At 37.4% G+C, this 15,018-nt stretch overlaps 1 protein-coding gene across 2 annotated transcripts in view; it reads left to right on the plus strand.

Moving 5' to 3' along the window:
* dgo (ankyrin repeat domain containing protein 6 diego) overlaps positions 1–15,018 on the plus strand; it is a 405,239-nt gene that overhangs the window by 364,674 nt on the left and 25,547 nt on the right. For both annotated transcript variants that reach the window (XM_090383458.1, XM_090383467.1), the window contains exon 9: positions 4,149–4,349. In XM_090383458.1, the coding sequence (XP_090239584.1) occupies positions 4,149–4,349 (201 nt within the window). The remainder of the gene's footprint in view (positions 1–4,148; positions 4,350–15,018) is intronic.

Below are 15,018 nucleotides of genomic sequence, written 5' to 3' on the forward strand. Positions count from 1 at the left end.
TAAACAAAACATCAGGAATGCATTTATTCAAAACGAACATCTTGTCATGGTACACCATGACACAGAGAAAGCCTTCGATGCCACATGGTGCTTTGGCATCTTGAGAGATTTCCTTTCTGCTGACCTGTGGGGCCACTTATTATATTTCAACCAAACAGATTCTTTAAAATTACCTATTGTCAAATTCTTTCTTCACATCTATATAGAAGTCCCACAAGATCCTGTTCTCAGTGTCAATGCCACTTTATTTACTTTAACATATAACCCAAAATATTCTAAATATTGTAGACTCATACCTCTATGCTTGACAATTAATCTGACTACCTCTCACCATTCATAGAATGAGATTCATCAAGAGGCAACTCCAAATCTCAATTAATAACATTGAGTTATGGATGGCACAGAATGGATACAGATTGTCTTACCAAAAATCCAAAAAGTCTACTGTTGCATTTTGTAACAAGTAAAATATGCATCCTGATCCAGAGCTACATTTAGCAAACCATTCTATCTCAGTCATGAATAGCATTTGTCTCCTCGGTTTAATTTTTGACTGTAAGTTAAATTTCTTGGAACATGCTAAACATCTTTGGATTACTTGAAAGAAGAAATTGAACATTCCTGTTATTTTTTATACAGTGTGGGGGGGGAGCAGATCATTATACCTTATTTCACCCTATATAGAACTCTGATTAGATCTCACCTGGTTTACCATGCTGCAGTGTATGATTCTGCTAGGCAGAGCATTGTAGCACCTTTCCCTAGCCAGCATTCTGCCCTCAGGATTGCTATAGTCCAGTACAGTCTTTACATTGAGGTCCATGAATCTCCACTCAATATCAGGAGGCAGATGCTACTACTGAACTATACAGCCAAAATTCATAGCCTCCTTACCCCTCCCATTTGGCAAGTATGTAATGATCCACAGTTAAAAATGTACTCCAGAAACAAACTCAAGGCAACTCAGCCTACTGATATCAGATTATAGGCTAATATAACCCTAGTCACTTTGACAAAGTCCTCCAAGATCCAGTCAGTTGACCTCACTCTGTGACCTTCTGTTAACCCTTTTTGTAACAATTATTTCCTAAACTGGAGGAAACATTCCTTTGGAAATATCAATATACACAAAATTATCTGCATTTGCAAAAATTTATATGGATGGGTCAAAGTAGAGTAGAATGTAGCAGGCAGTCTTCCCTCGTACAACTGTCTCTGTGTCACTTCCCATTGAATGCAGCAGCTATACTGCTGAAATTATATTCTGTATTCCATCAGACTTGCCTAGAAAATAATATATACTGACTCATAGAGCTCACCATTAGCGTTACAAAAAAACTGCATAAATGGAAATTTTCAGAGGTAAATTGGACAGAATATATCTTTCTCCCATACATCTCTGATGATTAGATCATTGAATCAAACACCATCAGCTGCATCTGTTTCCATTCCAAAATTTCAGGCAAGCAACCATAGATAAATAAATTATTAGGATGAAGCAAAGAATTTAAGAGTACAAAAAAAAAAAAAAAGGTGCCTCCGTAGCCAGGAGCAGCAGTGCGTAGCACACGCTTCTTGATTAGATTGGCAAGCCCGTGCCCACCAAATACGGAGGATGCAGAAAGGTCAGGGAATAACCACCGCATATCCCCAGAGCAATATGGCCTTAGTTGCTAATGCTCCTAAAAACCAAAATAACAAACTAAAATTAAAAAATGAGAAGGGAATCATTCCCACAGAATGAAGCAGTTATACTGCTACATTATGTAACATCAAACTTGCTCTAGAAAATATTCTCCATCTGTCCATCCAAAAGAGTACCAATAAGTGCACTATAAGTGTACTGTCATCTTTGCAAAATACCTCCTCAGTCACCCATCCATTAATAAATCATGTTAGAGATAACTTGATGCATATCAAGGAATCAGTTTTTGCTAGAACGAATGTGTGGATCATATTGCCATCCAGCACAGCCTTGTCACATTGTTGGGTACCATTGCTTGACTACAGATCCAATATATGAAGAATTTGTAAGGAAGAGTGGACATTTCTGTGGCAAGCTCAAATTCATAATAAGCTCTTTCAAATAAAAGCTGAACCATGGTAGTAATACTAGTCAGACCACAAATCAGTCATACTGAGTTTACTCACCTTTTTCTTTATACAGGAAATTATACTCTGCAGTATACACATTGCCACTTGCAATAAAGCACATACAGTACTTGTTTGAAAGTACACTGTACACTAATACCCAATACCTCTCATTCAGGTTCCTCCCAAATCTAAGGGAACCTCTAACACAGCCATATCATAAGTGATGAAGCAGACTATTTGGAGTTTCTGACTGTTCTCACAGCACTCACTGTGTACGATCATGACATTGACAGGTACAGTGCAACCTAAGTAGTTCTTGTACCATAAGAAACAACAAGGCATCCTGGTTTTTTGCCCACCCTATTTGTCTGTATAGCTGTTCAATATCACACTGATTGTGATAATTTGGACTGTAACATCTCCTACTCTTATTTTTGTTTTCCCAGTGCTTATGTTACACTAAAGTGAGTAACTCAATTTATATAATACACTAAATTAATTCAATTTACATAATTCTATTGGAAATTTTGCTGCACTAATTATTTTTGAAGAATATATCTACTATATTAAAGCAAGTTAATTATGTCATGTACTCGTGTGTGTGTGTGTGTTTTACTGTAGAAGCCTTTATTGGGTGAATCTTAAAACTTTATAATTCACTTGGTAAAAGCCTGAAATCTGGCTTTTTACCAAAGCAAACTTGAAATATCAAGCCCAAAATATGAAAAAAATGTTCAACGTCAATGGTTCATATACTTTTCCATTTTTTTTTTTTTTTTTTTTTTTTTTTTTTTTAAATAAGGGCATGGGGGCATGAAGGAATATATATTTTATCCCTGCAAGGATGTCTGGGTTACATATTCACTATATGTAGAATGGAAATATGTGATCAAATTCAGATATGGCTGTTTTTTTTTTTTTTTTTTGTTTTTTCTCTCCCTTCCCCCTATTTAGTGATTCTCTAGATAAAAAAAAAAAAAAAAAAAAGTGATGAGAAACTGAGTAAAAGAAAGGAATATAAGAAAAACCTTTATAACAGAGATTAGAATTTGCATATAGATAAATTAATTTTCTAGCAGTTTAGTAACCAACCTGAAACAGAATGGAGGGCGCAAATACATCCACCATTATATATGACCTTGTTATGTGCATTACTTGACTGATAACCTCAGGACAAAATAAAACTATTCAGAAACTATAGTTGGCCTTATAGCCCCTATTTCTAAATAGAACAGCTGAAATAATTCTCAAAGAACTTCACATTCCTATAGGATGTGAGATGGTGAAATGACAGATACTTTTCCTAGGAATAAAGAACACTCCACCTTTGTCCGTATGATTTGGAGAAAATAGTTAGCTGGCATAAAACTTTCTCTGTGAGTGGCTCACATCCTAAGTTGTGGCTTCAGAATAAGTGAAGGACTTTTTCTAAAAGGTTTCTGAGTTTTTCCGCATCCCTCCATGAAACCAAAAGTATGGTTTTTGATATGAAACCAGTGCTATAAACAAAAACTATAAACGTGTCCATTCCAGTCTTTGATATACCTATGAGCTATAAATGTGTCCATTCCAGTCTTTGATATACCTATGAGCTATAAATGTGTCCATTCCAGTCTTTGATATACCTTTTTTTACTGCATGTCAACAGCAATAAATCTTTTTTTACTGCACGTAAAAAAAGATTTATTGCTGTTGACTTCAACTTCATACTATACGTGGAAGGTACTCAAGATATCAGTATCAGAGTTGAAAAAACATTGTTTGCATAAGAAAAGTAGTTTCTGAACTGGGGAACTATCCCAACATTTCTGCTATAGGGTTAAGTGCAGGTTGATTAAATGTGACTCATGTTTTTTTTTTAAAAACAGTTACTTGTTAATAAATTGCAGTAACAAAGAAATTTTATGTAATCATTTCATCATTCCAGATATTACATCCACAGATGTACTTGTGATTTTATTTTTTAAATATTAAAAGATTTTCTTAAAAAGAAGTAATTAAGTTTTTCAAACGTTTTTCAAGTTTATTAAATATTAATATTTCTCTATTGTCAGCAAGGTGAAACTGTAATAGACATAGCCAAGAGGAAAGATTATTCTGAAGTTTTAAACATCATAGCTAATCCTCCTACTAGAGTCATCCAAGTTCAGCATAAGTCAACAGAAAAGTCAAATAAAAAGAGAGAAAAAGAGAGTGGTACATCACAGGGTAGCAAAGATAGCAGTTGTAAAGAAAGAAAAGATAAACATAAAAAGGTAAAAAAAAAAAGTATAATTTTATGATAGTTACAGAAGATACAGGTTGTGTTGAGTTAGGGTATCAAGGTAACTCAGAAGTTATCTTAGTACAGTTGGTCTGTTTGAAAGATGAAACCCTTCAAAATAAATCTTGGTGATATCCTCAAAGAGGCCTCTGAGGTCAGGAAAATTCATGTTTAAGAATAAATAAACCCATACGCCGACCATTAAATAAAATTTTTACTGTAACTGAAGTTTATACAAATAATATCAAAAAATAAATTATTTACAATAAACTGATAGTTGTATATTACGGAATGCTAAAAGCTAAAATCAAATCAAATCATTTACTATAAAATATGCTAAAATATAAAAGTTAAAAGCGCTAAAAAACTTGAAGCTTGCGAGAGCGTCAGCTCCCTTCCTCAACAGTAATAAGACTTCTTGCAACATCTCTTTATATAGCAGGCTCACGGTATGTCCACACGTGGTATTTCTCCATGTGGTTCTATTGGCACATGGGCAGAACGAAGCGGAAATGGTTCGGGTACATGGCAAACAAAAACGTTCATCCGACCTTAATACAACTGCTTCAAAAATAGGATGAATACGCATACCTGTCTCCATTCATAGTATTCTTACTGGATGAGCCAATCCGTAAACCCTCGAGCCATTTACGCTCCCAATATCCATGTGCACGATCCATAATAATAGTGTCCTCCGGGGAGATTTGATGCTGCTTCTCCCAAAAAAGGTTCGGCCACAGCAGACTTATTATAGTCAGTGGTTCTTATAGCATTTAAATGTTCCCCCAGACGATCCCTGTGCCGTCGTTTTGTTTCCCCCCACATAACACCCCACAATCCGGGCATTCTACTCTGTAAACAACTCCACTACTGAGATCTATCGGTATACGGTCTTTAACTTGGGACACCGCTGCACACAGCGTGTCTTATAACCCCGTATCACAGCACGGGGTTTTACTGCGCACAGCATGTCTTATAACCCCGTGTCACGGCAGAACTTAGAAAGTGCGGATACCCCCAGAGGATCCTGGATAGATATAGCAACATCCCCTACTATCCAGTCCTTACTGAGCATCTGGCGAGAATTTTATGGGGTTATAAGACACGCTGTATGTAGCTTCCTGGGCGGAGGCTGTGCACAGCGGTGTCCCAAGTTAAAGACCATATACCGATAGATCTCAGTAGTGGAGTTGTTTACAGAATAGAATGCCCGGATTGTGGGGAGTGTTATGTGGGGGAAACAAAACGACGGCTCAGGGATCATCTGGGGGAATATTTAAATGCTATAAGAACCGCTGACTATAATAAGTCTGTTGTGGCCGAACATTTTTGGGAGAAGCAGCATCAAATCTCCCCGGAGGACGCTATTATTATGGATCGTGCACATGGATACTGGGAGCGTAAATGGCTCGAGGGTTTACGGATTGGCTCATCCAGTAAGAATACTATGAATAGAGACAGAGGTATGCATATTTATCCTATTTTCGAAGCAATTGTATTAAGGTCGGATGAAAACGTTTTTGTTTGCCACATACCCGAACCATTTCCGCTTCCGGTTCTGCCCATGTGCCGATAGAACCACATGGAGAAATACCACGTGTGAACGTACCGTGAGCTTGCTATATAAAGAGATGTTGCAAGAAGTCTTATTACTGTTGAGGATGGGAGCTGACGCTCTCAAAAGCTTCAGGTTTTTTAGCGCTTTTAACTTTTATATTTTAGCAGATTTTATAGTAAATGATTTTATTTTATTTTAGCTTTTAGCATTCCATAATATACAACCATCAGTTTATTGTAAATAATTTGTTTTTTGATATTATTTGTATAAACTTCAGTTACAGTAAAAATTTTATTTAATGGTCGGTGTATGAGTTTATTTATTCTTAGACATAAATCTTGGTGAGGAGGGCAATGGGTGGCAAGTAACAAAACCACTGAACCATATAGGTTTATAGTTTTCAGAATATTAGTGCATTGAGAGAAGGATGTAATTTAGTTGCTCATAAAGAATTAAATGTAAATAACACTAATTAAACCATGTAAATTATTGTTTATCAAATGAATTTTATTGTGTAAAAAGTATTACATAAGTTAGTTAAACTCCCATAATAGGTGACATTTCTAGAATTCCATATTGAATCCTGTGATCAAGCCTAGTCAAGAAGTATTTGGCTTAATAATGGAATACTGAACTCCCACATAGCAGAATCCTGTCTTGATTAGGAATGATTGCTAAATCATTCCTAATCAAGAAAGATTTAGCAGCTGTTCCTAACATTACAGGATAGATGACTCTATTAGGAACAGCCACCAAATCTTTCCTGATTAGGCCTGATGATGACAGGATTCAATATGGAATCCAGAAATATCGCTAATTATTAAGTAGTTTTATTGAGTAATACTTTTTGCACAAAAAATTCATATGCTTTAATTGGTGTTATTCACATTTAATTCTTTCTGAATATTTTACAGAAGATCACAATAAATACTCTTAAGAAATAGCAGAATCAAGATTTACAAAGACTAGTAAATTACTTTATTTTAAATAAATAAAAATAAAATACTTCTAACAATTACTAAAAAAGATTATAACTCTGCATAAATTATTTGGTTGGTTTGCTGTTTGTTATAGTGGATCACTGACATGGTTCACTATAACTGAAAAAGCTAAAACTAATGCATGAAGCAATTAGCTTTAACTTTTTTTTTTCAGAATTAAAAATTAGTTTGCTAGTGGAGAAAACCTTAGAATGAGAAAACAGCGACCCTAGATAAAAGATCGAATTGTTCCTCAGGTGCAGACAGGCCAGTGGCATAGCTACCATGTAGGCAGGCAAGGCAATTGTCTCCGGGCCTGGCGTCTTTGGCTGTCTCCTGTTTTTGCAATTTTCATTAATTAAGTAGGGGGCCCAAGCATGTTCTTTGCCTCCGGGCCCGAAAAAGTGTAGCTACACTAGTGAGACAGGCTATAAGACTTACTGGGAAATTCCCAGTGGGCTGGAGACCAATGGAGGGTGGTGTGATTTTGGCCATAAACAATATTGCCATAAGCATTAGTATGAAGCCACTAGTTTTCCCTGGTAAGAATTTTTGACCCGGTCCGCCACTGATTTGAAGCCATTCACTTTGACTCGATCATTCTTTTTCCAAAACCAAAATTCAAGAGGTGAGCTATATCTATTTTATTCCTTCTATGGACCTTTAAAAAAATAAATAAACAGGCAGGCAAGTGTTTTAAATATGAGACCTATAGATGAAAAAATGCATGCCACTTTTTCATCTATAGGTCTGGAGTCAGCCACTCACTTTGACTCACTGTGCCAGTAGTAGTGAAAATATAAATTTCAACAACAGGGAGGCTGTTGTTGGGTGGGGAGGAGAAGCGCTAGTAAGAAATGGAATGGTATATTTAGAGACAGTATATTTAATTGAAGAATAGTGGTCATTTTTGAAAGTGCCACAGCTCACAAACTCAGATTTCCTATTTGCTCCATTGTCAACATGTGGAAATATGGACAAATGCTAGCTAACTGGATAGCAGCTTTCTATCCAAAATTATTCCCCCATCTCAGAAAACTCCAAAGGAAGTGTTTGACAGACTACACAATACCTGTTATAATAGGGGACACATATTAGTGAGCTTTAAAGTCTTAACATTTGTTCACTAGTATCCCCCCTCTCACAGACACTGAAGCTAGCCTTGGCAGATGGCTTGACATAGAAATGCCACTCACAAGGGTACTTACAATTCAAGCAAAATCTATTTGCAAAAGGAGGGTTAAGCATGAGGAACTTGCTGTTCCCACTTTTTGTGGAGGCTCTCAAGTTAAAGGCTCTTCTTGCCAACCACTAGAACACAATCTGTGAGCCAGATAAGGCTTTTTTCTGATTTGGGTGTAATCCAATGGAATGGAATGAGAGTAGAATGAGTTCTTAGATATATTCCATTCCTACATAAACAACATACACCACAGCAGAAATATTACTGTTGATAAGAGATTAACACCCTCCTTTTCCTTAGCATGCTTATAAAAAGATATGGTTCTTCCTTCACTGAAGTGTATAGGAAACTAACAGAGAGTGTTCTTCACCCAAAACTATACTGAACTTGGCTCATTGCTCACCACAGCAGTTATCTCCTTCCCTCACTTTACTAACAGAATCAGTCATCCAAAAGTGAACTCCCATTATGTTGCTCTTACTTATAGTGAACTCCTGCTTTTAATGCTCGTTTCTTCTACCCCCTTGTCACTCCAGGGAGGTGCCATACATTTTTTGTCATCTGTAAGGTCTCACATTTAAAACACTTGCCTGCTGCCTGCTTTTTTTTTTTTTTTTTTTTTTTTTTTTTAGGTCCCAAGAAGGAATAAAATGGATATAGTCCACCTCTTGAATTCTGGTTTTGGAGAAAGAATGATCAAAACTAAATTCTAGGAATCGTTCAATGATGCAGTTTGTTTATTACATATAAATCATAGTGGTGCAGGTGACATTTATTTCATATTTATCCTGAAAGGTAGAAAGGCTAATCTTTACGACTTGGTGTCTAACCAATTATCACTGCATTTGCACATTCTCCTTAGCAATTTTTTTTTTTTTTTTTTGTAACCCAAATTGTTCGTACACTTTCCTCACTGATACAGTAATCAGTGGCTTTGTGATTTTCAAAATATGATTCCATTATTCATTTTCTTTTGGAAAGACATTGTTTAATGTCATCAATAATTAACAATAAATTTAACTAATAAAGGTAGCATTATCATTATGTTACTAATACTCAAGAGGCTTGTTTTGTTTAATAAAAACTTCAAAACCTTTTTTTTTTAATCACATGCAAAAAAAGCCTGAAAATGACAAAGACAAAAAAGCAAGCATAGTACATTTGTACAGTGTACAGGTTTTTAACTTGCTTATTAACTATCTTTATACAACACTACAAAAAAAAGAGAAAAACTGAAGAAAAAAATATCAGTGCTATCAACAAAATTAGTTTTTGGAATTCTAATTACAACGTTTCTACATTTATAGTGTTTTTTGGGCTGTTATCCTTGGAAGCACTATAATAAGAGTTTATTATTACACCTGTTTCCCAACCATCAAACCAAAAATTTCATGGAAATCTTTTGCTTTCCCATATTGCCCAAGAGCAGGTGAAGCAATGGCTAGGATAAAAAATACCAGTGCTCTGGTTTTCATCCATAGTTAACAAAAAAATTTCCAGCCATGACCCAGTCTCCCTCCTCCATTTGACTTCTGTTTACAAGATTGGAAAATACAATATATGGAACACCACAGTAGGAGAAGAGCTTAAAAGCTGGGCCATCAGAGAAATTCCAGATTCCACATAAATAGGAAGATGGAGAATTGTCTCCCCCCCCCAAACCAGCACTTCAAAGTCCCTCCCTGTCATTGGCCTCTCTCACTCCACACACCAGACAAGCAATACTGCTAGTAGCAGGGCAAATAATGCAAACTTATACATCAGCAAAAAAAATGCACCTCTTCTCTTCTGTCCATCCCCTCCAATAGTTTTTCTAATTTTCCCTTAAATTCATTTAAAGTAATCACTTCCACAAACAACACCAGTTTGTTCTAACAATCTATTACTTAGTGGCTGAAGCAAATTTTTTTTGTCTGGCAATTATGCTAATGGAGGTGAAATTTAGTGCCTACATTTGGGATGTGTAATTTAAATTAATTTTATTTTTATTTTAATTTATAAAATCCTGGGCAAAACTAAATAGTTTATTAAGATAATTAGAATATTTTGTAATTAACAGCTATATGTTCCAATTGATAAATTTTCAGGAAGTTCGTGTCCAGCAAATATGCTAAGAAAGTTGAAAGGTTATGTGTATAGAAAAACAGAATCCTCCATTCCTTTTAAAATCTAATAGTTCAAGAGGTGAAAGAACTAGTAGTAGACAGTAAAAAGATATCTGAAGTGAAATGTCAGTGCAATAATACTAAATAACTTGGGCATTACCAGGGTTGCCAGTCCTGCCCCAATAGCTAGGTTTTTGTTATTTGGTTTTTAGGAGCATTAGCAACTAAGGCCATATTGCTCAGAGATATGCGGTGGTCATTCCCTGACCTTTCCGCATCATCCGTATTTGGTGGGGATGGGCTCGAACCCTGGTCTAATCAAGAAGCGTGTGCTACGCACTGCTGCTCCTTCCCACCCAATAGCTAGGCTCCTGGATAGCAGCATGTGTCATAAAACAAGGTAAAGTGCAGCCATTATCAACCCACAGGAGGATGGAAGCCTCCTCAACAATCCATGCTGAGGGAAAAATGGACCATAATCTGCCATGCTGGTCCAGTACGGGTTGGCAGATCAACCGTATTCAGCATTCAGGGGCTTGAACCCCGGTCTACTCAAAGAGTGTGTGCTACTGCACTCCCGCTCCTGACCACTCAGTGTCATACCTTGGAGATAAGTGAATGCATACTGAAATATAATACATTAAAATAACTAAAAACATATATATAAGCGATTACTGGATATCATTTCAGAGAAGAAAAATGCATGGGATACTTACAAATTAACACATGACACAGAAGCCTATGATAGATACAAGTTGATATGCAACCAAGTTACAAAGGAGGTTAGGCAGGCAAAGGCAGATTACGAGAAATCCTTGGCAAGGGACGCAAAGAAAAACAGCAAAGAGTTCTTTACTTATGTTAACTCTAGAAGGAAGGGGATGAATCAGATTGGTCCACTTGATATTGATGGGTCAACTGTTGATGATTCTGCTCAAGTAGCTAACAAACTAAATGAATATTTTGCATCGACATTCACACATGAGGAGTTATTCACCAAGGGGAATGCCAGAGGTGTATTCAACTCTAGCAGTAAGCTACAGAATCTTGAAATAACTGGGAGTAAAGTGGAGGAGAAACTGTTGAAGATAAACACAAGAAAGGCACCCGGGGTGGATGGGATCTATCCAGTTATATTAAAGGAGGCAGCAAAGGAAGTAAGCAAACCCTTAGCCATAATTATGAGAGCTTCCTTGGACTCAGGGGAGGTACCCATAGACTGGAAATGTGCAAATGTGACCCCAATCCACAAAGGAGGATCAAAGGCTGATACAAGTAATTATAGACCTGTGAGCTTAACTTCTGTTCCCGGAAAATTAATGGAGGCACTGGTTAAAGAAGCACAGCAGGATCATTTAGACAAGACTTCAGTTATAGCTCCGACACAGCATGCTTTTGTTAAGGGGAAGTCTTGCCTGACCAACTTGATTGGATATTATGATGCAGTCACAAAAGAACTGGATGCAGGGAATAACTTTGATATTATATACTTGGATCTTAGAAAGGCTTTTGATACTGTTGCTGCACATGGAAGACTGTTACAGAAATTGGAGCAGTGTGACATTGGAGGCAAATTGATGCTATGGATAAAGGGGTGGTTGAGGGGGAGAAGACAGAGAGTGGTAATCAATGGACACTGCTCATCGTGGACTAATGTTATTAGTGGAGTCCCTCAGGGGTCAGTGTTGGGTCCATTATTGTTTTCTGTATTTATAAATGATATTGATGATGGTATATCAAGCTTAATGTCCAAGTTTGCAGATGATACAAAGGTTGGCAGGGTTGTCAAGGACACTACTGACACTATGCTGCTGCAACAGGATCTGGAAAGGTTGAGCAGATGGGCTGAGAGGTGGCAAATGAAGTTTAACATTGACAAATGTAAAGTACTACACATGGGGAACAGCAACCCCAGAGCAACGTATCAACTCTGTGGTACTACACTGACAGTGGTAGAGAATGAAAGGGACTTGGGGGTGGTTGTGCAGGCAGATATGAAGTTCTCTGAGCAGTGCAGACGGGCTGCAAGAGTAGCTCATGGAGTATTGTCAATGATATACAGGAATTTTTCCAGCAGGGATAAGGAGGTGATTATTCCATTGTATAAGGCAATGGTCAGGCCACACCTAGAGTACTGTATACAGGTCTGGAGGCCTCATTTCAAGAAGGATGTAGAGCTGCTGGAACGAGTACAGAGAAGGGCAACAAGATTAGTGAATGGAACAAAGGGGTGCTCTTATGAAGAAAGGCTTAAGTTTTGCAAATTACAGTGTCTGGAGACTAGGCACCAGCGAGGTGATCTGATAGAGGTGTATAAAGCCTTGAATGGTTTAAGCATGCTCAATGCTGATGGGATTCTTCCTCTAGCTCAGAAAAATCACCTGAGAGGGCATAAATTCAAATTGAGGAAAGACAGATGTAGGATAGACGTGAGGAAATTTGCCTTTAGCCAGCGGGTGGTTGGTTGGTGGAACAGACTTCCATCCCTTGTGGTGGAGGTTGATAGCCTAAATAAGTTTAAGGCTCAGCTGGACAGGTATTTGGAACGAACAGAGGGGTGAAGTGGAAGTGGGTTTTTTTTTTTTTTTTTTTTGGCTGATGCTGCATAAGCTTGCTTTCTTGCATCAAATGCCTCTACTAATGCTAATGCTAATTTTCAAGAAGCTACAATTGGCAGTTCCCCATGAAAGTCCACAGTATTTCCATTCTATTGCTAAACTTCTTAGAGACTTGTGATCACACTGACCTAAAGTGCTATATGAATTTAAGATTCTGGCATATATTCTAGGAAGGATGGAATAAGCTAGAATATAATACTATAATATATAACTAAGATATACCAATATGTAGGTGAGTAGCCAGTAGCTGTGTATCCATACAGAATGACAAAATGAATTAATTTTATTTGTGTTGCTGCCAGTTAAGATGTGTATAGCACCTGCTGCAGGTACATGTGGAACAATCTTAGCTATTGCTCAATCTATCTATTTTCCATACTCAACTACCTTCCATAAATTACAGGAGGATATATACACAGTATGGAAATTGGAAAATGAGACTGATGTTATGAGAAGAGTGCTGGTGCTGCCATATACTAGAAGTAAACATCAAATGAAAGAGTGGTTGTTCCTCAAGTACTGCAGTCAATGTCAGCAATTTCCACCATTACAGAATGTAGTGCGAGTTGAACTACACATCCCTCATGTGTCTATGTTGTGGAGGGACAATGGAACAAAGAGTAAGCATCAAATTTTATGTTAGATTGAGCAAAAGTGCCACAGAAACATTTCAAATGATGAAGCAAGTGTATGGAAAGAATTATCTGTCTAGTGCATGTGTGTAATATAAATGTTTCACCCATGGACGAGAATCACTGGACCCAGCAAAAACAGTTTGAATGCCAATGTTGATTGAAAAGGTGCAGGAAATCATTACTAATGACTGACATGCAATTCTCCAAATGATTTCAGAAGAACTGTGCATTAATAAGAAAACCATTTGACAAATAATTTAGGATTTGAAGAAAATGAAGGTCTGCGTGCAGTTTGTTTCACATTTGTTAACAAATGGTCAACAACAGGCACAAATTGAACACTACAGAGAACTCATTGAGGCCACTGAAAGCAAACCCAACTTCCCAAATTTGAATGTTATGGGTTACGAGACATGGTGTTTTCAGTACGACCCACAACAAAGTGTGGAGTGGAGGCTAGCAAACTCTCCCAAAGCCAAAAACCTTCATCAAGGAAGGTCAAAAATCAAAATCATGCTCATCATTTTTATTGCTGCCCACTATCTGGATGTTTTGAAACCTTTGTTGCAGAGAATCCATTGTGTGCAGCCTTAGTATGGAGAAGACGGCAGTTGGTTCCTCATGCGTGATAACGCACTAAGCCACAAGGCTCTCACTGTTCAGGAGTTTTTGGCTAAAAAAAAAAGTCTACATACCCACCATATTCACCAGGCTCAGCTCTGCAACTTCTTTTTGTTCCCAAAGTTCAGGGCACCACTCAGTAGCGTAGCTACCCTTTTTCGGGCCCGGAGGCAAAGAACATGTTCGGGGCCCTACTTACTGAAAATTGCAAGAATAGGAGACAGCCAAAGACACCGGGCCCCTAAAGGCTTGAGCCCGAAGAATTGCCTTGCCTGCCTACATGGTAGCTATGCCACTGGCACCACTGAAAGGCTGTTATTTTCATGACATCAACACTATTCAAAGAGCTGTAACAAGAATGTTGGACAGTCACTGACTTCCACCAGTTGCTCCAGACACTTTATGATCATTGCAGTGTGTGGATCCAGGCAGAAGTTACTTTGAATAGACCAAGGTTAGTTTACTCTTACATGGGATAATTATTTTTTTTTTAGAATCGGTCTCATCTTCTAATTTCTGCATTGTGTAAATATATAAATAAAATCAGTTTATTGCCAAATCAGGAGCCTCCGTAGCCAGGTGGGAAGGAGCAGCAGTGCGTAGCACACGCTTCTTGATTAGACTGGGGTTCGAGCCCGTCACCACCAAATACAGAGGATGCGGAAAGGTCAGGGAATGACCACCGCATATCCTGGAGCAATATGGCCTTAGTTGCTAATGCTCCTAAAAACCAAATAACAGCAACAACAATTGCCAAATCATAATGAATATATGAACTGTCAATCATAAGAACAATAGTTTTTTGGCACCACAAATTCAAACTCAAAGTTCAATTTTATGAACTTTTAACTTCTGGAACTCTATAATGCCACCACCCTTTGAAAATAAAATGCACAAAAATAAATACTTTTGGTATTTATTTAACATATATAACACAAAGAAGAGCAGCAACATTAGTCAG

Source organism: Mastigoproctus giganteus, chromosome 1 (genome assembly GCF_048544385.1).
Source record: "Mastigoproctus giganteus isolate SK-2022 chromosome 1, ASM4854438v1, whole genome shotgun sequence".
NCBI classification, from domain to species: Eukaryota; Metazoa; Arthropoda; class Arachnida; order Uropygi; family Thelyphonidae; genus Mastigoproctus; species Mastigoproctus giganteus.